The sequence below is a fragment of the Leucopleurus acutus genome (assembly GCF_964270905.1).
Source record: "Leucopleurus acutus genome assembly, chromosome: 1".
Lineage (NCBI taxonomy): Eukaryota > Metazoa > Chordata > Mammalia > Artiodactyla > Delphinidae > Leucopleurus > Leucopleurus acutus.
The window spans coordinates 28,910,773-28,937,941 of record NC_139142.1 but is presented as its reverse complement, the minus strand read 5'-3'; the positions used below and the strand labels follow the sequence as shown (position 1 = coordinate 28,937,941).

Here is a 27,169-nt window from a genome sequence, read left to right as displayed (position 1 = left end):
AGGTTTTATTTTATGATACAGAGTAACCTGAAAGGATTTCTGTTTATGCTTGTGCTTGTAAAAAAAAAAAAAAAGGCACAAACTCTTTTTATTTGCAAAATGTAACTAGCATTTGACTAGCGCTTTACTGAACAAAGTATTTTCACATGCATTAGCCAATTTAACTCCTGCAACAGCTCTGGGGAGTAGGTATTATTAACCTTTCCTAATGGTAACAAACCTAGCAAGCCGAAATACAGATGGATGTAAATTTTACAAATGGTGGTACTGTTAGCGTTTCACATTAGTCTCCCACTGCATTTTATGTTCTGTTGGTACCCATGTATAATCATTTCCTTCATTCAACATATATTTTTTGAGCCTTTGCTATGTATCAGGCATTCTTCTAGGCACTGGAGATAAACAGCAGTGAACAAAACACAATACTCGCACTCCTGAAGTTTACATTCTAGTGGGGTATGTGCAGACAAACCATAAAATAAATAAGAAAAGTGTTAGAGAGTAATATTAAACAGGAAAAGCTGATAGGAAGTATACAGGTATGTTCAATTTTATATGCAGTGGTCAGTTTGTCATCTATTCTGCGTTGTTTGCAGCTCTCCCGAACAAAGATAACGTCTCCCTCCTATTTACCATACTCCCAGCACCAGGCACTCAGAGACAATAACTGTATACTGAATAAGTTATAAGCCTTCTGAGAAGCAAGCAGTTGGGAAACAAAGGCCTGTAAATAGATACTGACCATATAGTCCATAAACTGAATAACTTAATCATTCCTGATTAGTTTATTTCTAATAATCTAATAAGTGAAATTCTTTTTAGCACGTTTACATTATAGAATGAAAGCTGTGTTAAATGTTTTTACAGGCCGTGTTAGGAATTTCAAACATGTTTTAGCCGCCTCTTCGGCCCTACCTGCGCGCGTAAGCTTTGTGTTTGTGCAGTGTGCGCGCACTTTTTAAAAACCGCAGCCTTTGCCACTTATCTCTTGGTATTAACAGAAGTTTTCTAGGATTAGCACTTGGGGTTTCTTCTGAGGTGCTGGGTGAGGCCCAGTTATCAGCCCATCGAACCTCAAAGAGCCTCAAAGCGAGATTCTAACCCCCGAAACACAAACTACAAAAAAAGGGAAACCTTCTTACAGCCCTCGCGCAGTGTCCGGCCAGCACCTTGACCTCAAGATGGCGTCGCGTAATCATAAGATTCAATCAGCTCCAATCAAAAATGGCAGGGTGGGTCGTAACATACAGCTCGAGCCCTTCTAGCCCTCATTAGGCGCTCCTCTCTATGGTTATTTGCCGCTGCGTGGTGATTCAGAGCCAAGAGTGACGATTACCTACCTACGCTCTTCTCTATGGTCCTCCTCTCCACGCCCCCAGCCGCAGTGCACGCCGGGCAATAGGAAGACCTCCAGAAGCTCCCCGCGCAGCGCGGATGTGTTTGCGGCCTGTGAGAGTAGGCGCTTCGGCACTAGTCTCCCGGTTAGCGGCGCGCAGAAATCTCGAGCTGGTGGAACTCCCTCATAACTTGGAGCCCGGAAGGCCGCGAAGGCAGTACAATTTCTTCAGCGGCGGGTGAGTTCGCTCCTCTGAACGCGTGTGGAAACCGGGAGACAGGGTACTTCGGCTGGGGGAGGAGGGAAAGCCGGGGAGCCTGCCGAAGGGCTGGGGTGGGATGGGGATAAGGGTGGGGTGGGGGTGGGGTGGGGGAGGGGATGGGCACGGGCACGAGGCTTGGGTTTCTCTACTTCTTTTAGGCCTCGAAAACGAGTGGGCCCAGTAGGAGCCCGTGGAGGCCGGACCTACTGCCAGAGCCTTCCTCCTTGCATTGTCGTCCACTTTCCCTTTCCTTTCCACGGCTCGCCACAGAGAGGCCTCGGCCCATTCTGGGCTCCACGTTTGCCACAGAACGCTCGGTCGGCCCCTGGGGAGCCCTTCCCTGAGGCCCCTTTCTAACGTGAGCCTGCGGAAGCTCTGCGGTAAATATTCCGGGCCTAGGATACAATTTTCCCAGGCTCTGCCTAGAAGCCGGCTAGCACCCACCCTTTTTTTTAGCGGGGGGCTGGCCACCAGCTGTTTTCTGTCCCTTCTTCGGTCGTCTAAAGCCCGCCACCGAGTGAACTGCCCTCCTTCCCCCCGCCCCCGACTTGAATTTAGCTACTGCCCACCTTTTCTACCACCCTTCTGGTTGGTTTGCTTGTCTAAGATTGTGGTGGGTGGTGTGGCCTTGCCCCCTTCCTCCCCTGGAGGTTAAAGTAAACTATATCTTCATTGATTCTAGGGTAGGACCCAGCCCCACGTTAAAATACGTTGCTTCGTTCTCATGCTTCTTTGGTCTTCAATACTACTTTTAAAACACGTTTTTTGAAATAGTTCTAGGAGTATGAAGATTATTTTGAAGTTATGTAATATGGTTGTATATTGACATGGAAAAGCCATTTTGATACTGGGCAGAGTGGAGCCGACCAAAAAGAGGGAGGAGATTGGACTTCTCTTGCCCCAGACTGCTATAGTGTGAAGTACTGTGAATTGGGTAGTTGGCAGTAGTGTATAAACAGTTCTTATATAGTTTTAGGAGCTTTAATTTTTAAAAGGTTATTTCCAAAAATGTTCAGAGGCCTAGAAAGGCATTCAGTGGTCATCAGTTCCTCACGATTCAAGTAGATGCTATTCTCATTTAATTTTTCTTAAAGCCTTGGTTTTCTTCACTTGTAAAATGAGGATTATTAATTGTATTCACCTCATAGGTTATTGGAATTGGGAATTAATTGAAAAAAAATGTAAAATCCTTAATGCAATACCCAAGTAACATAGTGTTTAGTCCACATTAACTGATAGTGTTTGTTGTTTAAGAATTTCCAGTGAAGTATCAATACAAGACCCTAACCCTGACTCTAACATTTCTTCCAGTGTACTCTGGATAGACTTCTGTAAATAAAGTCAGAGTTAATCATTGGTATGTCATTTCTAGAAAGAGGCATTGTGATAAGCGAAAACAGCCTTTGGATTGGTAATTTCAGGATAGTGGGGACTGTGGAGTCCTTACCCATTTATTGTGTTCCTTTGGACAAGTTAGCTTCTTCATCTGTAAAAGAAGAATAATATATTTACACTAGGTAATTTGGTAGGTTAAATGAGATAACGTTGAAAGCTTTTGTAAACAAAAGTAAATTAATATCTTACCTGTTATTTTTATTAAATAATTCATCTTCTTGGGTTTACCAATTTCCTTTTTCTGTTTTGGCCACAGGCAAGTTAGCTATATACCTTTTTCATTTACACATGATTTAGAGAAAAATCATACTGACTTTTATACTATAGAAGCAAAAGTAATCATTGAATCTTTTAACATCTTATAAAAACATTCTGTTTATTTTTTTAATCTCTTGATAATTTTTTTCTGATTCTACCACTGCTGTTCATGAGAATTTTGATTGATTCCTCAAAGTTTTTGAATAGCTTTTTTCCTAACTTTTTTGAATTTTGAAACTCCAGAAAATAAAAACGTATTTCCACTAACCAGAATTGATATTGCTTTTTTTATTTTGACATAATTTCAAACTTCAAAGAATTCTCAAATATCTTTCATCCAGATTCCCCAGATGTTAACATTTTACCAATTTGCTTTATCCTCCTCTCCTTTTTATCTCCATAGTTTTCTTCTGAAATCTTTTGCTAGTAAGTTGCAGATGTGGTGTCCCTCTTAACCCCTGAATACTTAAGTGTGTATTTTTTACAGACAGTTACATTCTCTTAATTAACAACAGTACAGTGATCAAAATCAGTAAATTAATATTGGTACAGTATAATCTACCGGTCTTAACTGGGTTTTGCCTGAAATTGTCCTGAAGTCGTATTGCTACCTTTTATTAAGGTATAATTAACATATAAAATGCACTCATTGTAAATGTACAATTTAGTGTTTTTCAGTAAATGTGCAGAGTTGTGCAACCATTACCCCCAAAGGATCCCTCTTTTTTGTTTGCAAGTCACTCCCTATTCCCACCTCTAGACTACCACTAATCTCTCTCTGTAGTTAGGCTTGCTTTGCTTAGGCTGGGGCAGTTATGTCAGTCCTTTGTACCTTGAAGGCTATAAGCAGAGCAGGAAACAGTGCATGCTACACTAATCATTCATATTTAATGTAGAGTTACTGGACTGGCTGTATAACTACACATAATAACTTAAAATTTGCTCTTTCAGAACTAGTAAAAGTAATGCTTAGAAAAGAACCTGGCAAATAATTGGAGCTGGATGTTTTATTGAATAAATGATTAAGTTGTATATGTGTGTTTGCTGAGGAGAATCTGTTGGTTCAGTTGCTTCTTGGCACACAGTGTCCTGATGGGGTTAGCCTGTAAATCTGACCCTGGTGAAATACTTTGTGTCTATCGGGATAAATCTGTAATGGAGGAATGCATATAAGCAGTAATAATATTCTCATGAGTGCAGAAAAAGAGTGGTTTAAGAGAGTAAAGAGAAAAAAGTGAAAAAGAAAAGCAGAATGCATGCATATGTTGAGGGGTAGAGGTAAAGCTTCTTTAGAAGTTTGTTTTCTTTTTTGGGAGGACCATATTTATTGAGGTAAAATTTACATACAGTAAAAGGCACCCATTTTAATTTCAGTGAATTTTGACGAATACATAAACCTGTATGACCACTGTCACAGTCGAGATAGGGAACACTTCCAACATAGGGGCTTGTTTTTGTTACTTTGGGCCATAAAGTTTCATACTTAGCAGGTGAAAATGCTTTGAACCTTCTAAAAGTGAAACACTACTATTCAAGTATTCTTTAAATGCTATTTAAGTCACTTCAGTGCTAATAAAATAACCTCTGCATCTCTCTCAAACCCCCCACACAATCCCTCAGCAATTGACCACATTCAAAGTATATACAGAAACCAATAAATAACTTGTTACCAGTTCACTGCTACCACCTGTTCTAGGCCATCTCTTTTTGTCTGGATCATTGCAATAGTCTCTTGCTTCTCTACCCTTGTTCTCCTCCAGTCTTATATTCACATAGTGGCCAGTGACAGTGTTAAAATATGTCAAGTCAAAACCCTTTCAAATGCTTTCCGTCTCATTCTGAGTAAAATCCAGTACTTTTACAGCGGCTTACAAAGCGTTAAACTCTTTGAACCCCTTTCCCATCTCCAGCTTGCCGCCAGTACTGTGCTCCAACTGTTGGCCTTGTTACTCCTCCTGCAAACACTGCATTCCCACCTCAGGCTCTTTGTATCTGCTGTTTCCTTTGCTGGGAAGGCTGTTGCCCCCTAGAATAGAGTTTCCTGCCTCAGTCTCTTGCAAGTCTTTCTTCAGATGTTACCTTCTTGGTGAGACCTGACCACCATGTTTAAAATGAATCACTCCCTTAGCTCTCTTCCCTGGTTCATTCTACAAAGTACCTACCAACTTTGACTATCTGTATAATTTATTGTGAGTATTACAATTTATCAACTATAGGCAAAAATGATAAGCTTCGTTTATTATCATTCATTTTCACATACATCAAAGTATACCAAACTTTATGTTGAAGTAAGTGGTTGATACCCATTTTAGGATTTTTTTTGGCTGTGTTGGGTCTTCGTTGCTGTGCATGAGCTTTCTCTAGTTGCAGCGAGCGGGGGCTACTCTTCGTTGCAGAGCACAGGCTCTAGGCACGTGGGCGTCAGTAGTTGTGGTGCACGGGCTTAGTTGCTCTGTGGCATGTGGGATCTTCCCAGACCAGGGCTCGAACCTGTGTCCCCTTCACTGGCAGGCAGATTCTTAACCACTGTGCCAGCAGGGAAGTCCCTAGGATGTTTAAAGTGAATATTAATATTTATCAGAGATCATCAGAAATGTTTGTTTTCTGAATTTCCATAGGAGGGGCTGTTATCTTATTAAGATTACCTTCACCTTCGAAGTTTAGCCTACAAATAAGCAAGTTTTGAACAGTTACAAATAAATGGGAAATACTTCGTAGAAAAATTGGAGTGAATGAAATGAGTATATTAGCATAAACTGAAACGTAATCTGGTTAACTCTTAATGAATGATACGTTTGAAAACCGTGAAAAATTGTTTAAACACCAAGAACTTAGAGGGTTTCTTTTTAAAAGTAGTATTTGTATTTAGTACTTGGGAAAAAGTGATTCTAAAGATGAATTCATGGCCCAATCTTTGTAACCATTGTGAGGCTAGGTACTGAGTCATTGCTAGAATAGTACCTGGCACATGGTAGCTTCTTAATAAATTTATTTAAAGAGGTTCTCAGAGTTTATTTGTTTACTGATTCATTCACTGATTATTTATTTAACAGGTATTAATACCAACTGCCCTCCTAAGGAAGTGCTGAGATAGAGTATTAAAATGATAATATAAAAGCTTCTGTAAGTAGGACTGTAGCCCTCGATGTTTTAAAAGGATATACACTCCTGTCCCCTTCCATGTGGAATATTTGTTTTTGTTTTGGGCGAAAAAGTATTTTAAAAAAGGTTATTAAAAAATTCAACACGTTTACTATCTTAAATTAGTTACATTTTTCTTTTTAACTTATGTTGATACCTACTTAATATTTAAGGCATTTCCAGTACCTTATTTGTTGGTATATGACAACATTCTAGGAATTTATTTTACTTGTAAAGCTTCCTAAATATTTTAAGTGTACTGTGCTTTCGAAATTGAAGTTTAGATTTTACAGAATATTGTATATCCTAACTTATTAAGTGAAAAGAATACTGAGGAAGAAGAGCTGTGAGGATGAAGGACATGCTTTTTAAAGAAATGTCTAATAATGTCTAATGCAAGTTGAAACTGTTTTTTACCTGTCACACTGGAGATTTACTACAGTGATGGTGAGGATATGAGGAAAGGGCGTACCCATGTACTGTTGGTGGGAAAATTAATTTGTACACTAGATTTGGAGGTAAAGAGTAGATACATACAGTACTGATCTGTATTATAGAATTACTTGCACAGGTGCTTAGAGTTATATGTCCAATATGACCAAGAATGTTTAATATGATTTGTAAGAGGTAAAATGTGGAGAATCATCAATGTTGGTTAGTTACAGCTATATAGTAATAGTTTACTGCATTATAAAGAATGGAATAGAACTTTATGAAGTGACATGAAGAGATGTTAATAATGATGAGGGAGAAATGCACGTAACAATATAGTATGATTATATTGTTTGCAGAAAAACATAAGTGATTATATATTAGCTTGTGTCTAGAAAGATATTTTAGAAGAATACAACGAATTATACCAAACTGTTGGAATCAGGGGCGAGGAAGTAGAAGACATGCACATTTTATCCTCTCTCTTCTAAAGGGTGAGTAAAACAATATATAAAACATAGAAAAAGGGCTTCCCTGGTGGCGCAGTGGTTGAGTCCGCCTGCCAATGCAGGGGACACGGGTTTGTGCCCTGGTCCGGGAGGATCCCACATGCCGTGGAGCGGCTGGGCCCGTGAGCCGTGGCCGCTGAGCCTGCGCGTCCGAAGCCTGTGCTCCGCAACGGGAGAGGCCACGACAGTGAGAGGCCCACGTACATCTAAAAAAAAAAAACAGAAAAGAAAATAATAGAGAAAAACATTTTTTAAAAGCTTCTGAAACTCTAGACTCCTTCAGTTACAGAGTGTAGGTGGGGGAGTTTTTCCTAGTGTCCAACAGAAAATCTATTAATCAAATCACCACTTTTAGCTGCATCACTGATAGGAGATCAACCCACTTATTTTGGCTGCTTGTTAAAATTGGTGCATGGAATCCTACTAGGGCATTCTAACATCATTTTTCTACTTTTTTCCAGTAGTTCTGGACACTTGAGTATGTTGACAAAAATATAAAATTGGGAGGGAGGAAAAGTCTTAAGTACTTCTATTTATTTTTTACTCTGTTGGGTCTTCGTTGCTGCTCGTGGCTTTCTCTAGTTACGGCGAGCGGGGGCTACTCTTCATTCCGGCGCGTGGGCTTCTCATTGCAGTGGCTTCTCTTGCTGCAGAGCATGGGCTCCAGGCACACGGGCTTCAGTAGTTGTGGCGCGCAGCTAAGTAGTTGTTGCGCACAGGCTTAGCTGCTCCGCGGCATGTGGGATCTTCCCGAACCAGGGCTCAAACACGTGTCCCCTGCATTGGCAGGCAGATTCTTAAATACTGTGCCACCAGGGAAGCCCAGTACTTTATCTAAAAGACAAAAGTTTCTTATTAAGGAATGATATCACAAACCAAATCAAACAGTTCATTGTGTTCTTGTATTTTTAAAAATCAAATACCAGCGTCTGATTCTTGAGTTTCAGTCATTCATTCATTGAATATCATTCAAGAATGGTTAAGAGGTTTGCTTTTAAGTTTAAGAAAAATTACCACTTTTTTCTCATTGTCACAAGTTGTATGTGAATGGTTTATATTTGAACCATTATATTTGAATGGTTACTATGTGACCTGATATATGGAGGTCGTCCCCCCTCCCCCCTCAGGTTTGTAGAAAGTCACTGAGACATTCATTTGTCCTGGAAGAACTGGCCAACACTGAATCAACAAATACTGTGTAACTTTGTAAATTTAGTTTTCAGGGTGCTGATGTGTATAAAAAATTAATGCATCGGAACACTTAAAAACTGTTAGATATCTTCCTGGATTCTGAGTTTGATTTAAAAAGATTCATTGATGTTTGGTATTTAATTTTTGGATATTAACTGAACCTCAAAATTTTTTTCTTCCTTTATATGTATTCCCATATGACTGTAGGAGTCTATCCTGAAGTTAGATCGTGTACATTTTGGGAACTTATTTTAGAAAAGATCTAAGTTTTAAAAATTCTCAATGGACAGACAGAGAAAAGAGGGTCTTTGCCAGCTCCTTTGGGTAAGAAAACTTGAGAATTTTGCAGATACTCTAAAAATGAAGGCCAACAAACCAAGCATATCAAATTGTAAAGTTTTCAAATAACATGATTTGTCATGATTTCTTTCTTTAGACCGCTGCGGTAAGAATGTCATTCCCTCCTCATTTGAATCGCCCTCCCATGGGAATCCCAGCACTCCCACCAGGGATCCCACCCCCACAGTTTCCTGGCTTTCCACCACCTGTACCTCCAGGTAAGTTTGTGGATACGGTTGTTGTTTTTGAAGTGTAGTTGATTTACAGTGTTGTGTTAGTTTCTGGTGTACAGCAAAGTGATTCAGTTATTTATATAAACACACACACTGTTTTAGATTCTTTTCCATTATACTTTATTGCAAGATATTGAATATAGTTCCCTGTGATATACAGTAAATCCTTGTTTTTTATCTATTTAATATGTATTAGTTCATATTTGCTAGTCCCAAACTCCTAATTTCTCTCTCTCCCTGTCCTCTTTTGGTAACCATGTTTGTTTTCTGTGTCTGTGTGTCTGTTTGTAAATACGTTCATTTGTATCATATTTTTAGATTCTACATGTAAGTGATGTCACATGATATTTGTCTTTCTCTGTCTGACTTCATTTAGTATGATAATCTCTAGGTCCATCCATGTTGCTGCAAATGGCATTATTTCATTCTTTTTTATGGCTGAGTAATATTCCATTGTAAATACATACCACACCTTATTTATCCATTCATCTGTCGATGGACATTTAGATTGCTTCCATGTCTTGGCTATTGTAAATAGTGCTGCTGTGAACACTGGGGTGCACGTATGTTTTGAATTAGAGTTTTCTCCAGATATATGCCCAAGAGTGGGATTGTAGGATCATATGGTAGCTCTATTGTTAGTTATTTAGGAACCTCCATACCGTTGCCGTAGTGGCTGCACCATTTTACATTCCCACCAATGATTCTGTGGGTTTTTTTTAACCCATCCTTGTGTCATTGCAGTATTAACTTTAGGAAGATGATACATATGTGACTGTTGGTAGAAGAGCTGTTAGCATTCTGGAAATGTGATGTCTCATTTTCCTATGGTGATAGTTTTCATTTCTGGCTGAGTATCAGACTCATCTGGGAAATTAAAAAGTCTTTATTTAAAAATATAGATAATACATTTATTTTTAAATACTATACATTTTAAATAGTACAGTATTTTTAAACACTATACGTTTTAAAAACTATACGTTCAAAAATCAGAAGGGTATACAGTGGAAAATTTTTCTCACATTCCCATATAACTTGTTACCGTCCCCTTACTGAAAGGGGGAACAAAGCAGGGTTATTAGTTTCTTCTTTATCCTTTCAGATATTTTTATTTTTCTATCCATTTGTTTTGTTTTATTCTTTTGACACCGATATACAGTAACATCCTATGTATTCTATTCTGCCTTGTTTTTTTTTTATACTTGACAATAAATCTTTTTTTTAATTTATTTATCTTTGGCTGCATTGGGTCTTCGTTGCTGAGCACGGGCATTCTCTAGTTGCGGCGAGCGGGGGCTATTCGTTGTGGTGCGTGGGCTTCTCTCATTGCGGTGGCTTCTCTTATTGCAGAGCACAAGCTTTAGGCGCGCAGGCTTCAGTAGTTGTGGCTCATGGGCTCTAGGCACGCAGGCTTCAATAGTCGTGGCTCGCGGGCTCTAGAGTGCAGGCTTAGTAGTTGTGGCACATGGGCTTAGTTGCTCCCCAGCTTTTGGGATCTCCCCGGACCAGGGCTTGAACCCATGTCCCCTGCATTGGCAGGCGGATTCTTAACCACTGCGCCGCCAGGGAAATCCTTGACAGTAAATCTTGGAGAGCTCTCCAAATAGCTATTTAAAAGCAGCTTCTCTCCAATGTTTTACGAGGTTTAAAAAAAATAAAAAAATTTTTAAGGCGCCACCGCAAGCCACTGAATCAAATCCTCAGAAATTGGGGCTCAGGAGTCTCTTTTCAACAAGTTCACAGGTGATTCATAGGTATCCATTTAAGCACAGTTAAGAGAACCCACATTTGAGAACCATTACCTTGAGGTTTGTAATTAACATTGGTTTAGGAGAAAGAGTTTTCCTCTGGTTTATGAGTGGTAGTTCACATATTTTTATATTTTGATGGGGTTGAAAGCATTTCATGCAGAATCAGTTTCCCAGTTTCCCTTCTGAAAGGTAGTATCTAAGAGCCCTCCTTAATCTGCAGGTTAGAAGTATTTTCTTTTAGCATAGAATCTATGTAATTCAGGCTGAAATGAACAAATGATCTTGTAAACCATCCAGAAGTATTTCTTTTTGAGGAAAGGTCTACTTCAGTGACCTGGCTTTAACTATTGGATTATGTGTTTGAAGTTAACAGTGTTCACTAAAGAGCTTGACTGTTGCAGAATCAAAAGTACGTTGCAGTTGGCTTATATGATGGGTTGTTAATTCATAACATGTACATTATAGAGGCTCAGCTTTGGGGGCCTCCTACCCCTAGGTCAAGTACACAGCAGTGTTGAAGTAAGTGAAAAGTCACAAGATAAAAATGGCAATTTTTCTGGGGTATCATTTAAAACTTCAGGAATTTGAGGGTAAATCATAATTTAAAAAAATCAGAACAGGGCTTCCCTGTGGCACAGTGGTTAAGAATCCGCCTGCCAATGCAGGAGACACGGGTTCAAGCCCTGGTCTGGGAAGATCCCACATGCCATGGAGCAGCTAAGCCCGTGCGCCACAACTACTGAGCCTGTGCTCTAGAGCCCACAAGCCACAACTACTGAAGCCCGTGCGCCTAGAGCCCATGCTCCCAACAAGAGAAACCACCACCATGAGAAGCCTGCGTGTCGCAACTAGAGAAAGCCCGTGTGCAGCAACGAAACGCAGCCAAAATTAAAAAAAAAAAGAAATCAGAACTACTATTTATGCATATATACTGTGGAGTAGAATGCAGTACTTGTACAAGTTTTTAAGACATTTATGCTTGTAGCTGGCTGTGTTAAGTTGGTCTTTTAGATAATCATGGATGTGTATTTGTTACCCCTTGCTGCCGGGGACCTAGTGTGAACGTTTGAGTACTATCAGTTTATTATTCCATGTAACAATTACTGAATTTTAGTCAGTAACTTAACAGCTCTGTAATGGACTGTAAAGGAATTTCTCCTGAAAAGGGCGATTAAGAAAATAATGTTAATAGAAAACCGAAAAAAGTTACTTGTCAACCATCAAACCAATTGATTACTTGAGAAGGATAGTGCCCTGAGCCATTTTCATTTGGGCATCAATATTTGAGGGCGTCCCCATATTTTTTTTTCTTTAATTTATAGTCTCATAATATGATCTATTTTTTGATAGTCTTTACTAATAACCATGATACTTTTAGCAAAGTTTGTGTTATTAGAGTTATAGGGAAGAGTAGTTTACTTTCTATTTCTGAAGAAATTTTAAGGCATTGGAGATAAAACTTGTTCAGAATCAGGAACGGTGACAATGAAAAAAATCAGTTCCTTACCAGTATATTGGTTTTATAGGAAAGATTTTAAATTCCTTTGAATTTTTTAAAAACACATACTAAATGTAACTTATTTTCTGATGAACACTATACCAAATTATAAATGGAAGTGGAAGATAAATGGGCCATGTTTCTCTTAAGGCTAATCCTAGTATATCTTTTAAGATGGGTCAGCAGACCTTAAAACCAGATTTTCAGTATTTCTTCTTGTCTGTTTGGTCAGTGCCATACTAATGTGGGCATTTGTTCACAGAGTATTAACGCTATTAAACAATTCTGATTCCATTTGTGATAGCATACAGTATCATTTCTGTTTAGGGAAGCATACTTGAATGATAAATCAGACTTTAGTTACAGCTAACTCATTCATACCTGCATCCTGTGTGCAGCGTAAATACTTGAAAAAATAAAAACAAGAAGTATGCTAAACTAGTATAATAATTCAAGACCACAATACCCATATTCATGTATAATTTTCTTGTGTTGCCTATTACTGCAATTAATTGAACTCTGAGATAACGTATGTGGCGATCACATTATATATTAAATTAGAAAATAAATTAGAAAAAAAACATAATTTTTCCTTTAAAAGTAATGCATGCTGGGCTTCCCTGGTGGCGCAGTGGTTGAGAGTCCGCCTGCCAATGCAGGGGACACGGGTTCGTGCCCCGGTCCGGGAAGATCCCACATGCCGCGGAGTGGCTGGGCCCGTGAGCCATGGCCGCTGAGCCTGCGCGTCCGGATCCTGTGCTCCGCAGCGGGAGAGGCCACAACAGTGAGAGGCCCGCGTACCGCAAAAAAAAAAAAAAAAGTAATGCATGCTATAGATTAAAGGAAGTTCCCCCCCCATAGTTCCTGAGCATTCCCTTCCCCAAAGGGGGGGAAGTCTTTCTTATCAGTTTCTGGTGTGTAGCTCTCCAGAGATGTAAAGTATATCCCACTGTGTTTGCTTATGTTTATTCTACCCTACTTTTTTTTTTAGACCTCAGCTGGTATATACACTGTTTACACTTTGTGCACTTTGCCTTTTTTTTTTTTTTAACCGTAGCATTCATAGATCTGTAATGAGCAGCAGTACATTTTTGTAAATTCTGCATTTCATGAAATTAGTAAGTTGAGGTGGGAACCATACTATTAAACCTTTTAGTAACTATTAAAAAGGAAAAAAAATTTTCTTTTCAAAATGTCTTTTTCTTAAGGTTTTCTTAAATAGAAGGTTTACCTGTGGAAGAGGTGCTGCACAGATTACAGTTGGTAAATGGAGTATTTGCTTTTGTTTTGCAAAGTTAAAAGTGAAAAATTTAGAGTTGATGGTAGTTTTGAGTATCCACCTATTTAAGTGCTCCACATAAATGATCTCAGTAGGCACTCTGAGGAAATAATTACCTCATTTGAATTGAGGAAACTGAAGCTGAGGTTAAAGAGCTTTCCCAAGTTTGCATAGCTAAAAGTGATAGAACCAAGAATTGAACCCAGGGCTTACCCTGGTGGCGCAGTGGTTGAGAGTCCGCCTGCCGATGCAGGGCACACGGGTTCGTGCCCCGGTCTGGGAAGATCCCACATGCCGCGGAGCGGCTGGGCCCTGAGCCATGGCTGCTGAGCCTGCGTGTCCAGAGCCTGTGCTCCGCAATGGGAGAGGCTACAGCGGTGAGAGGCCCGTGTACCGCAAAAGGAAAAAAAAGAACCCAAATTTGATTCTGCAGTCTTTTTTTTTTTTCTATTTTGTACAGTCTTCTGTAGGCTTATTGGTAAGTATCTAGATTTTCATCTTCTAAAAATTTTGTTTAAAACTGAGGTTATTTTAAATAGGTTATATTGGAAAATAAATGGATAGTTGTTAAGAGTTTATTACCAGTCTTAGATGGACAGTTATCTTAAGTTGATGCTAAATTTGAACTGAAAAGTGATTTCAGAACTTCTTGAGATACTTCTAGAAGCATTTTAAAATTTGTGTTTTAGTAGACAGATCTTTTACTGGTTTTACCCTCATTGCAACCTTTTTCTTAGTTCTCAAATGGTAAGATTTCGTCATTAGTTATGTACACAAGGACTGTCAATGTAGCAGCTATTGATTAGTAAACAATTTAGGTGAAAACAAAATTGCAGATTGCAGTAAGATGTCAATAGTGATAGCCCATTGATAGCTGTCTAAAAGCCTTAGGGCAGTAGATGCTTGTCTTAGAGATTTTCTCTTTGACAGTGACTGAGATTACTGATCTTATTTTTTTTTTCATGATTTTTGCTTATATTAAATAACCAGGAATAACAAGATTCTTCCTAGGTTTCCAGATTAATTTCTTATTTGATGCTTTTGTTTTTTAACTTTCAAAGAATTTATTTTTACCTTTAAAGGAGTCATTAATACCATTGTTCACCTGTAAGCAAATCTGTATGAAAGTTGCTGGTTTTGAGGATGTACTGAACTAGATGAACATGAATTGATAACTATCCACAGTTTTACTCCTTAAGGCAAAAGCAGGCTGTGGTAGTCTTTTTGCTTTTAGAGAGTCTTTTTGCTTGTAAGTTTATTTAGACCAACCTGATAACTATGTTGCTTTTGAAAAATATCCATTAATTTCTCATTTTCATTAGTCCTACATTTCCCCTTAAAAGAACTGTGAGTTGGAAGTACTTATTTGTATGGCATGTAGTTGATATACAATATATAGTTGTATATATAATTATATTCTTAAGATTCATTATGCTTTTTTCTTAGGGACTCCAATGATTCCTGTACCAATGAGCATTATGGCTCCAGCTCCAACTGTAAGTATAACTTTAAGGAGGAATTAGGAGTGCCACTGCTTTTAAATCTGAACAACTTTATAAGCCCAGATAAATTATTTTAAATATTTAAAAGAATAATAGGAAGGGAATAAGAGCATCCATGTATATCATACTACTTATTTAAATAAGTATTGTTTTCACTCTATGCGTATAAGCACTTGCCCCTAAAATATGCTCCCTAAATAGTTTAGTGATCTCCCTTTTATTCTCTAGACTCTTCATATACTGTTATTTCAGATTTAGACATTGACTCTTTCATCATGCCCTCGTGTCTTGATCCTGGGAGATAGGAGAAGTGATCTGACATGTCTGATTTCTTAAAAGAAAAAGGAGGAATGATCTAGCAGAAATCTAAATTTTGAAATGAAAGTTGAATATATTTCTACTCTTTCCTCCCACCTACCTAATTTTTAGCTTCTTCCAAGCTATTTTTTCTCTGTCCTCTAGTATGGTATCTTCAAGCTTTGTAAAGTTTTATTGAAGCCTTTCCTCTGCTGAAGTGTTTCATTATTCAGTCTTATGTCTTGAACTTTAATTCTCTACATTCATAAAAGCTCTGTACACTCTAGGCATCTTAGGTAAGAATGCTAGTATACTGTAACATGTGAATAAATAATAACCCTCTTAAAACATTTATTTAACTAAAAATTTTCTTTGAGTTAATTAGTAAAATACCGGTCTTAATTTATAATTCATTGTGAGGGAGAGTAGGTCTCATTACTTTCAACTGTTTTTCTACCTGTGGGTTTTGAAAAAGGCGGGGAGTATTATTTATATTAAAAGGGTGATGAGGGCTTCCCTGGTGGTGCAGTGGTTGAGAGTCCGCCTGCCGATGCAGGGGACATGGGTTCGTGCCCCGGTCCGGGAGGATCCCACATGCCGCGGAGCGGCTGCGCCCGTGAGCCGTGGCCGCTGGGCCTGCGCGTCTGGAGCCTGGGCTCCGCAATGGGAGAGGCCACAACAGTGAGAGACCTGTGTACCGCAAAAAAAAAAAAAGTGATGAGATAGGAACTACATGAACAAATAGGAATCTGCTGTGAGGCAGACCAAGGGGGAATCCAGCTTTTCTTGCATTCGACATTCATTGGGAAACATTTATTGGGAAACCTCCACATGACAGGTACTCTTACCCTCTTGCATTTTAGCCTAGGAAAAGGCAGCTCCCCCAGCTCACCACTTCAGTGCCTACTGTGGATGTTTTGCTCAATTCAATTTCAAATACAAAGATGAATAAGACTATTTCTTTCCTCTGGGAAGTTGAATGTTATGAAGGGAAAATAAGATAGAAACACAAGTAACTGAGAAAAGGTAAACTTTAAGTGTGGGGAGAGTGCTATGGGAGTATTTGAATATTCTATAAGAAAATTAGCAGGGATAATTGCAGTTTCCTTTTATATGAATGCAGAGATTTACTATGTCTTAAACATTTAAGGATTGTCTTAAACATAAGAAAATTTCTTTCCAAGTTGTTTCCTTTTTTTTTGTTTTTTATAAATTTATTTATTCATTTATTTCTGGCTGCGTTGGGTCTTCATCGCTGCGCGCGGGCTTTCTCTAGTTTTAGTGAGCAGGGGTTACTCTTCATTGCGGTGCGCAGGCTTCTCATTGCGGTGGCTTCTCTTATTGCGGAGCATGGGCTCTAGGCCCGTGGACTTCGGTAGTTGTGGCACGTGAGCTCAGTAGTTGTGGCTCACGGGCTCTAAAGCGCAGGCTCAGTAGTTGTGGTGCATGGGCTTAGTTGCTCTGTGGCACGTGGGATCTTCCAGATCAGGGTTCGAACCCGTGTCCCCCGCATTGGCAGGCAGATTCTTAACCACTGAGCCACTAGGGAAGCCCTCCAAGTTGTCTTTAAAAGAAAGGTAATGCAATAGTGGAACTTTACTTGTCATGAATAAGTTCACGTTAATGAAAAATGCGCTTTGGGAGTTTTAGACTAAGTATGTAGAACCTGTAATGGTGATGTGCTATATATTTAATACTTTAAAATTGATGTTTTTAGCCTAATGTTATTACATTAAGCATGATAGCAAATTTAATTGCAAGTTCCAATTTTATTGTCTTTCATCACTTAGGTCTTAGTACCGACTGTGTCCATGGTTGGAAAACATTTGGGAGCACGGAAGGATCATCCAGGCTTGAAGGCTAAAGAAAATGATGAAAACTGTGGTCCCACTACTACAGTTTTTGTTGGCAACATTTCTGAAAAAGCCTCAGACATGCTTATAAGACAGCTCCTTGCTGTAAGTTAAACTGTTTATTTTTCATTTTAAAAATTTTTTGTTATAAATTTCAAACTAAAGAAAAATTAGCAAGAGGGCTCTGAATAATTTCCTCGTTTATATTTTGAAAAGTTTCAGTCCTGCAGAAAAGTTAAATGAATTAAATAGTGAACACCCTTGTAACACATTTTGTCATATTTACACACACTCTGCGTGTGCGTGCGCGCGCGCGCACACACACACACACACACACACCCCTCGATTTTTTTTTCTTCTGAGTAATTTCAGAGTAAGTTGTGACATTACATTTCACCTTTGAATACTTCTTATATTTCCTAAGATCAAGGATATTCTCCTACATTTTCACAAAACCATTATCAAATTTAAGGCTGATATAGTATTGTTAATTAAAATACATATAGTTCATATTTAATTTTTCCAGTAATTTCCAGTCAGGGATATATATATATATATAGAGAGAGAGAGAAAGAGAGAGAGAGAGAGAGCGCACTTATTTTTATTATTATTACTATTACAATTATTATTATTATTATTTTTTTTGGCGGTACGCGGGCCTCTCACTGCTGTGGCCTCTCCCGTTGCGGAGCACAGGCTCCGGATGCACAGGCTCAGCAGCCATGGTCCACGGGCCCAGCCACTCCGCGGCATGTGGGATCCTCCCGGACCAGGGCACGAACCCGCGTCCCCTGCATCGGCAGGCGGACCCCCAACCACTGCGCCACCAGGGAGGCCCTTTATTATTATTATTTTTTTAAAATATTTATTTATTTGGCTGCACTGGGTCTTAGTTGTGGCATGCGGGATCTTTTTCGTTGTGGCATGTGGGCTCTTAGTTGTGGCATGCAGGATCTAGTTCCCTGACCAGGGATCAAACCGGGCCCTCCTGCATTGGGAGTGCGCAGTCTTAACTACCAGACAACCAGGGAAGTCCCTATACATTGCAGTTAATTGTCATGTTTCTTTAGACATTTCCTTTATTGTAGAACAGTTCCCTGCCTCTTTTTGTTTGCTTGTTTTTGTCTTTCATGACATTGATGTTTTTGAAGCGCCTGGGTCTTTTGCAGAATGTCTCTCCCAATTTGAATTTGATTGATTGCTCATAATTAGATTCAGAGTAAGCATTCTTTGTAAGAGTGGTTCATGGGTGGTGCATTGTTTTCAGGTGCAGCATAGCAAGAGACATACCACGACTCTTGGTCCCATTTTTGGTGGTATTAAGTTTAGTTACTTGGTTAAGGTGGTCAGATCTCTCCATTGTAATGGTACCTTTAGTCCCTTTTTCTCTAATAAGTAACCTCTGGGTTAGTATTTGAGGACTATGTGAGTCTTTTTCTTTAGCCGCCTTTAAACAATAATTTTAGCATCTAATTGTGATTGATTGACTCCTTTTGCAGTTTTTATTCTGAGCATATATAAGTTTTTTTGACTTGGTCATTGATTTTCCTTTGTCTCTTAGTTTTAAAAATTTATCCTGGTGCTACATGCACATTTTTGTTAAAGCACTTTTTTTTGGCTACGTTGGGTCTTTGTTGCTGCTCGCGGGCTTTCTCTAGTTGCTGCGAGTACGGCCTACTCTCCATCGCGGTGCACGGGCTTCTCATTGCAGTGGCTTCTCTTGTTGTGGAGCATGGGCTCTAGGCACGCAGGCTCAGTAGTTGTGGTTCACAGGCTTAGTTACTTTGCAGCATGTGGGATCTTCCCGGAACAGGGATGGAACCCGTGTCACCTGCATTGGCAGGTGGATTCTTAACCACTGCGCCACCAGCGAAGTCCCTACGTGCACACTGTAAGTGAAAAAATACTGAATGATTTTTTAAAATTAATTAATTAATATTCGGCTGCATTGGGTCTTCATTGCTGCGCGCGGGCTTTCTCTAGTTGCGGCGAGTGGGGGCTACTCTTTGCCACAGTACGGGGGCTTCTCATTTCGGTGGCCTCTCTTGTTGAGGAGCACGAGCTCTAGGCATGCGAGCTTCAGTAGTTGTGGTGTGTGGGCTCAGTAGTTGTGGCTCGTGGACTTAGTTGATCCGCAGCACATGGGATCTTCCCGGACCAGGGCTTGAACCCATGTCCCTTGTATTAGCAGACAGATTCTTAACCACTGCGCCACCAGGGAAGTAAGTCCCTGAATGATTTTTTTAATGAAAAATAACACTGTCCATACTCCCTCCCTCCATAATCTCCACTGTGTTGAGAAGTTATTTTAAAATCTTTTCCTTCTTCATTTTATCAGTAACGTACATATTGCCAGTTCTGTTTTATAAATCATGTGATCCTTGCTTTCAGAAGTGTTTTAAAAAAGGCGTTTAGAAAATAAACACAAAACCTAGCTTAGTCAGATCTTAATATTTTGTGATACTAGCTTCAGTTTTTATCCCAAAGAAACAAAACATGAAGGTTCTAATTCCCATTTCTTTCTTCCACAGAGGTAATAACCAGAGGTAATCCACTATCCTAAGTTTGGTGTTTATCATTCCTGTCCATATTTTTTACTTTAATTATATATTTATATAAATGAACGTTTATAATTTGTAAGTTTTAGTTCTGTATTCCTCCAAAATTTGCTTTTTTCACCCAGCCTATATGTAGTTTATTTATTTTTCACTGTTATATACCATTGCATTATAGAAATATGCCATAAATGGTCAAATTTTTTACTGATGGTCATATGGATTGTTTTCCTTTTTTTTGATATTATGTTTTGCTATATAATTAGTGGTAATAGTGCGTCTTCCTAGGTGAACATGAAAGAAATTCTGTCATGTATTCTCTTAGAAGTGGAATTTCTGAATCATGGGGCATGCTTATCTACACTTTTACAAGATGATGCCATTTTTTTCCCAAAGTAGAACATTGGGAGGACATTTTTTAAGACATCTTTATTGAGATATAATTTACATACCATAAAGTTCACCCTTTTATAATATACAGTTCAGTGGCTTTTAGTATTTTCAGAAAGTTGTGCAAACATCACCACCGTCTAATTCCTGAACATTTTTACTACCCCAAATAGAAACCCTGTACCCATTAACAATGCTTCCTATTTTCTCCTCCCCTGAGCCTCTGGCAGCCACTATTGCACCTTCTGTCTATGGATTTGCCTATTCCGGGCATTTTATGTAAATGGAATTTTAGAATATGTGGCTTTTTGTGTGTTGTCTTCTTTCACTTAGCATAAATCTGTAGTGTAGCTTGTTAGCAGTACTTTGTTCCTTTTTATGGCCAGAATATTCCATTTAATGGATGTACCACCTTTTGTTTATCCGTCCATCAGTTGATGGACAATTGAATTGTTTCCACTTCGTTATTATGAATAATAATGCTGTGAATATTTGTGTACAAGTTTTTGTGTGGACATCTGTGTATGTTTTCAGTTTGAAACATCCCTTTTTAAAACTGTTGTTGATTTATATATGCAGCAGAATGTTTTTTTAAGCTATCTTTGGATTCCTGAATTTCTCTCTTCTATTTCTCTTTCACTTTTAAGGCTTTACTTAGATGTCTGGTGATCCTTGATTGTCCATATTTAAGAGTTAGGGATTAAAAGCTTTTTTGTGTACGTAAGCTGAACTTGTAAAATGTTGGGTATCTTTGTAGGGTAATCTAAATGGCAGCCAGAGGTTTTAAATGTTAATCCGTGGGGTCTTTTCTTTGAGGCTGGTTGGTTTCTCTAGAAAATTTCCAATTTTATGCCTAGTGAGTTTATGATTGGCTGCCTGTATGAGGTTGCAGATGCAGGACTGAGTTCAAGCACTTCTTATACCTTTACTTTCTTCCCTTCTTACTCACTCTGTATCTCGTACAGATCTTTCAGATCTGGTGCTCCACATCCCAAGCTTGTTCTGTTCACTTTCTTCAGACTGTAACTCTTCAGGCTGTCTTCTCTGGGGGTGGGGATAGGGTAGTTGCTTGAAACCTCTGAGGCTTTGATTATTCCATATTTGTATTGTCAGGCAAGAACCTGTTTTTATTCAGCTTCACACTTAAGCCCCATTCTCCCCTGTACCTTCCCCCACCCAGTCTGGATCCACTGGGTTTTGTAGAATCAGTTAGCTTAATTCTTCTTATCGGTATCTGCTTCTGTAGACACTTGGTGTCATAGCTTTCTTTGCTCTACTGAATGAGTTATTATCCATCCATTTATCTTCTGTCTTTGCAAAATTTTATTGAATTCTGCTGCTGTTCCTCATGCTATGTTTGACCTTACGGACAATTTTCTTTTTCTTTGTTTTTTGGGGGGGGGGTGCGCTGCATTGGGTCTTCGTTGCTACGCGCTGGCTTTCTCTAGTTGTGGAGAGTGGGGGCTTATTGCAGTAGCTTCTCTTGTTGCGGAGCACGGGCTCTATGCTCTCAGCCTTCAGTAGTTGCAGCACACGAGCTCAGTAGTTGCGACACACGGTCCCTAGAGCTCACGGGCTTCAGTAGTTGTGGCTCGCGGGCTCTGGAGCACAGGCTCAGTAGTTGTGGCGTCTGAGCTTAGTTGCTCTGCAGCATGTGCGATCTTCCCGGACCAGGAATCAAACCCATGTCCCCTGCATTGGCAGGTGGATTCTTTTTTTTTTTAATTTATTTATTTTTATTTTTGGCTGCGTTGGGTCTTCATAGCTGCGTGTGGGCTTTCTCTAGTTGCAGCGAGCAGGGGCTACTCTACATTGCACTGACTTCTCATTGCAGTGGCTTCTCTTGTTGCGGAGCACGGGCTCTAGGCAGGCAGGCTTCAGTAGTTGTGGCTCGCGGGCTCTAGAGTGCAGGTTCAGTAGTTGTGGCACATGGGCTTAGTTGCTCCGCGGATCTTCCTCGTCCAGGGCTCAAACCCGTGTCCCCTGCATTGGCAGGGAGATTCTTAACCACTGTGCTGCTAGGGAAGTCCTGGGAAATTTTCTTTTATATATATATATATATGTATGTAAATTATTTTATTTTATTTATTTATTTTTTGACCACGCTGCACAGTATGTGGGATCTTAGTTCTTCAACCAGGGATCAAACCCTCTCACCCTGCAGTGGAAGCGTGGAGTCTTAACCATTGGACTGCCAGGGAAGTCCCAGTTCTTTGACTATCATTTTAGTAATTTCTCTGAAGGGAAAGAGATTTCCCTTCAGAGAAAACTCCACTTATTTCTCAGCTTTGAGAGGCAATCTTCAGTTATTATTTTCCACAAAACTTTTTTTAAACCTTCGTTTTTTACTTTAATAATTAGAACTAATATTTAAGAACTTTAGAAGTAAACAAAGTGTAACAATATCCCACCCTTCAGACAACCTGCCCCATTAACATTTTGGAATATTTCTGATCACTTTATGGAAATTTTTTTTCTTTACATAGTTAAAAATTTTACTGTATATCTGCAATTTCATGGTTCAAGGTATTTTTGCATCCCATGTCAAGCATTTCCCTGTGTCATTAAAAATCTTTATAATATATACATGTGTTTTAGAACAGAGTCTTTATGAGCTCAATATTTACTGAAATTTATTATAGTTTATTATAATATTTGGGCATTTTGGTTTTATATATATGTTTGTAGGATAAATATAACTGTAAAGTGTCTAATTTATTGAAAGGTAGGCACTTTTATACAAATAAGAATCAGTAAGAATTTATATTTTCCTTTAAAATGATTTATTGTGTGTTTCTTTCATATAGTAGGTTTCTGGGAATTGCAAAATTTAGTTGCTGACAAGATTTTTTTTTTTTAACTTCTATTTTTTTCTAGCGGGAATATAGTTGTGCTCTTATTTGCATGATAAATTAGCTTAGGTGGTAAAGATCTTTGTTTGTTTTCTTTTACAGAAATGTGGCTTGGTTTTGAGCTGGAAGAGAGTACAAGGCGCGTCTGGAAAACTTCAAGGTAGGTAAATTTTTCCTTATTTATTGAGATCATCTTAACCTGTGTGCATAAGTACATTTGCATTTACTCTCATTGTCCTTAACCATAGGAGTGTTTTACTAGCACTCTGTCTTCACTCTTTAATAGGATTAAAGGCATTTGGGAAGATGTTGGCTGAGAGTTGAGATGAGAAAGTAGAAAAGGATAACGTGAAGGAGGTAGGAGAGGGAAAAAAATTATTCAGACTAACTGGTTTCTTATAAGATAACTTCAAGAAGTCCTTTTTGTTTCAGAGCAGGAGTGTATGATCAAGATGGAACAATTAGGACTTAGGAAGAAAGTAGGAGAAGAGATGATGAGATAACCTCTTAGTTTTGAAAGCAAACTGTTCTTTTCATACTAGTTGGTAGAGACACCTGTTTTTTGGGGTTTTTTTTTTTGTGGTACGCAGGCCTCTCACTGTTGTGGCCTCTCCCGTTGCGGAGCACAGGCTCCGGACGCGCAGGCTCAGCGGCCATGGCTCACGGGCCCAGCCGCTCCGCGGCATGTGGGATCCTCCCGGACCGGGGCGCGAGCCCGTGTCCCCTGCATCGGCAGGCAGACTCTCAACCACTGCGCCACCAGGGAAGCCCCATTTCCCGTTTTTGTTTTCCCTTTTTTCTTTTGGTTGTTTGAGGGTACTAAAAATGAAATCCGTATCAAAGGTAATTGCAGGAAAGGGAGGAGTGACAAAATAAATAATCCCTGTATTATAATGTTTGGTCTGTAATGATTTCAGTTTTTCATAAATATTTTTCATCTTTCATAATTGTATTGATATTTCACTAATTTTTTACATCCATTGCTAGCCTTTGGATTCTGTGAGTATAAGGAGCCTGAATCAACCCTCCGTGCTCTCAGGTTATTGCATGACCTGCAGATTGGAGAGAAGAAGCTACTTGTTAAAGTTGATGCAAAGACAAAAGCACAACTGGATGAATGGAAAGCAAAGAAGAAAGCTTCTAATGGGGTATGTTTTTTATAGCATTGTCTTCTCTAGGCCAGCTTTGCTCTTCAGTGTAAATACTTCTCATTATAAAAAATCTAATACGGGGCTTCACAAGATCATCAAGAGGGTGTTTTTATAGTTTATAGTTACTTTAAGTCTTTTATCTACCCATAGTGGGTGGATGACTGTTGGTTTGCTTGTTCCAGGTTGGGATGAAGGTAGTAAGGGAGGCTGGACAAGGTTAACTTGCCAGAGAAAACACTGGTACAGACTATTCCAAACAGAGCTAATTCATTAAGGCAGCTTTTAAGTAAGTACAAAATATATTTCAACCTACGAAATTTTTATTAGTTGCCCTCTCGTTTAGAAGTACACAGGTTCTAAAATGAATGAAAATAAGTCTTATTGCTGTCATCTGGTGGTGGCTCTATTAAGTGAAGCTAAAGTAAAGGAAATTTTTGTATGTTTTGTTGTAATGTATACATTATTATTCCCTCTCAACAAAAGCAAAAAATAGCTAAAACCTGAGTGTATATTTCCTTGTTTTCCTTTCCTAGTTCCTTTTGACACGTCAAGCTGAACAGATCTAAAATAGATTGATTATTACCTTTCTGTCTCTACAAAAACAAAACAGCCTTTTTGCTCTCTTCAGGCTTTTCACTATCATTCAAAGTAGAAATAGGTTTCTTGGTTACACCACTCCCTCCTTTACAAAAACATTGTAAAAAAAATTCATAAAAATAGAACAACCTATAAAGAAGACGGTAAGTATCACCCGTAATTCTATCATCATTAGTAAGCACTGTAGACATTTTTGTTGCATATTCTTCCAGGCATTTTTCTCTGTATGGATGAGTATAGTTTTAATTGGAATATGTGAGTTTATTTTCCTTTTATAAATGAAGGATTGAATTCTGAAGTATTATTTTGTAAACAGCTTTTTTTTCACTTAATCTTGTCTTTCTCTGGATTTTTAATAGTATTTTAACTGATTTATCTACATTGTTTTCTTCTCATCTGCCTGTTACAGTACTGTCCTATATTTCTAAAACATAAGTATAATTATGTCAGCCCCCTGCTCATGCATCCTAATGGTTTTGAATTTCTCACAGTGTAAAGCCCATATTCTTAGCATGGCATCCAAGGCTTGCTCCAGTCTACCTTTCTAGCTTTCTCCATCAATTCCCTTCATGTGTCAGTCATGTATCCCTACAAACTCCTTTGTGCTTTGATGTCCTTGTTGCTCATCCAAGCTCCCTGTTGAAATTCTATCCATGTAGTTAAAATGTTGCTTGATTCATATAGCTGACATCAGTCCTAGATTCCTCTCAGGCAGAAGTAAATCCTCTCTTCTCATATAAAACAGGATTTTACTGTTGTTACATCAGTCTGCTTTGTAGTATGTATTGTTTGTATCGCTCTCTCACAGCTCCTTGTACCCTGTTTCATTCCCGTATCCCGCATTCTCTGATTATAAGATAGACAGGACAATAAATTCACAGACTATGTTTTTTCATCTTGTACCTCCACAGAACCTGGGTTAAGGTCTTGCTCATAACAAGAATGGGGAGAGCATTTATTATAACAGTTGCAGTTATGTTGCTCACCTGGTAATCTTACTGTCTTTCCCTAGCTTTAAAAGGAAGTAACACAATTTACACTCCAGAGAAATTGTATTTTATCTCATATGAGCACTGTTGCCTGTCATACCAGTAAAACCTTAAAAAAGCCAACTGTCTGCAGCAAGACTTCTTAGATTTTCCTTGCTGTGATAACTGAATTCTTTTTTAAAATAAAGCATGCATTCAGTGTCTTCAAAGTTTTTTATATAATTCCCTGGATTCATTGTTTTACTGAGCTTGAAATTTAGCTTGTGAGGCGGTTTAAGTGGTGGCATTTGCAGATGGTGTTCTCTGAGCATGAAGTAAATCTGTATAGTTAGGTAATAAATAAGGAAATGTATAATCATGTGACTTTGTTTTGTAATCACCATTAATAAGAGGAATCACAATTGAAATCTGTTTATATTTTTCTTCAAGAATGGAATTGAAGCCACCTCCAATAAAAACAGAACGGTTATTTCAGATAAAATGAAATTTAAAAAATTAACAGACATGACTTCTGGGTGTGTTTGGCATGGCCCAGAGGTACTTAAAGTCATTAGACAAACATGGTATATTTTCTTGGAGTGTTGATCTTACTCAACAATACTGGTAAAATGAAAATGTTGAGCAATTCTGTCAGTTAAAATTTTTTTTCAAACAGCTTAAGCAAATATAAGTATATTGTGGAGTAGATTGCAGGTTTGTCATGATTTTTCAGGGTAAGATGTGAAAGTATACTTGTTCTTTCTCTTTTATTGTCAATTTATTGGAGAAATTTAGAAAATAGTGACTTAAAGTAGGTGACATGAGAATGAGACATTGAGAAACTTGTATGCTACCTATCCAGACATTTTCCTGATTCCCAGACAGAAGAAAAAATACTATTAGTTGTATAGTTCTCCGATTGAAAAAGAACCACGAGTTTTGCTAGAAAGATTTTTCCTGACCCAGAATTTTAAGAGGAATTATATGCCTTGAGTAGTAACTTGATTAAAAGCTTTTATTTGGATTTTGCAGAATTTGTAGAAGCAACTTTTATGACCTTTAGTAAAAGTGTTTCATTTGGGGTAGCCACGCTGATCTAGTCCTTGTCCTGTTGCTTTCTGGTTGTTCAGCAGTAGCGGTATAGGAGTAGAGATATTTGCTTGATCGTCACAGATAGTGCTTGTTAATCACACATTCAAGAATGAACTCCGCCAAGTGGTGGAAGTACAAATAATCTTTGGAAAGAGCTGCTTGCTTTACATTTTAATTGAGGACAGATCAGATACTGCAGGTAGGAACATCTTCACATCTTTGCCTGGAAATTAGTCTGGTTGAATCTACATTTTCTCAAAAGAAAGAACTGCATTTGCTTAGTTCCCA

General features: G+C 38.6%; 1 protein-coding gene across 4 annotated transcripts in view; it reads left to right on the top strand.

Annotated features, from left to right (window-relative positions):
- The first annotated feature begins 1,431 nt into the window (after window positions 1-1,431).
- RBM25 (RNA binding motif protein 25) overlaps window positions 1,432-27,169 on the top strand; it is a 54,553-nt gene continuing 28,815 nt past the window's right edge. The window contains exons 1-7 of one of the 4 annotated variants that reach the window (XM_082863917.1): window positions 1,495-1,574; window positions 1,757-1,978; window positions 8,961-9,081; window positions 15,071-15,120; window positions 17,214-17,381; window positions 23,176-23,233; window positions 24,061-24,221. In XM_082863917.1, coding sequence (XP_082720043.1) covers window positions 8,976-9,081; window positions 15,071-15,120; window positions 17,214-17,381; window positions 23,176-23,233; window positions 24,061-24,221 — 543 coding nt within the window. In that variant the 5' untranslated portion in view covers window positions 1,495-1,574; window positions 1,757-1,978; window positions 8,961-8,975. Of the gene's footprint in view, window positions 1,575-1,756; window positions 1,979-6,579; window positions 7,319-8,731; window positions 8,849-8,960; window positions 9,082-15,070; window positions 15,121-17,213; window positions 17,382-23,175; window positions 23,234-24,060; window positions 24,222-27,169 lie in introns of those variants that run through there. The other 3 variants (XM_082863914.1, XM_082863916.1, XM_082863915.1) reach the window with 3 other exon arrangements.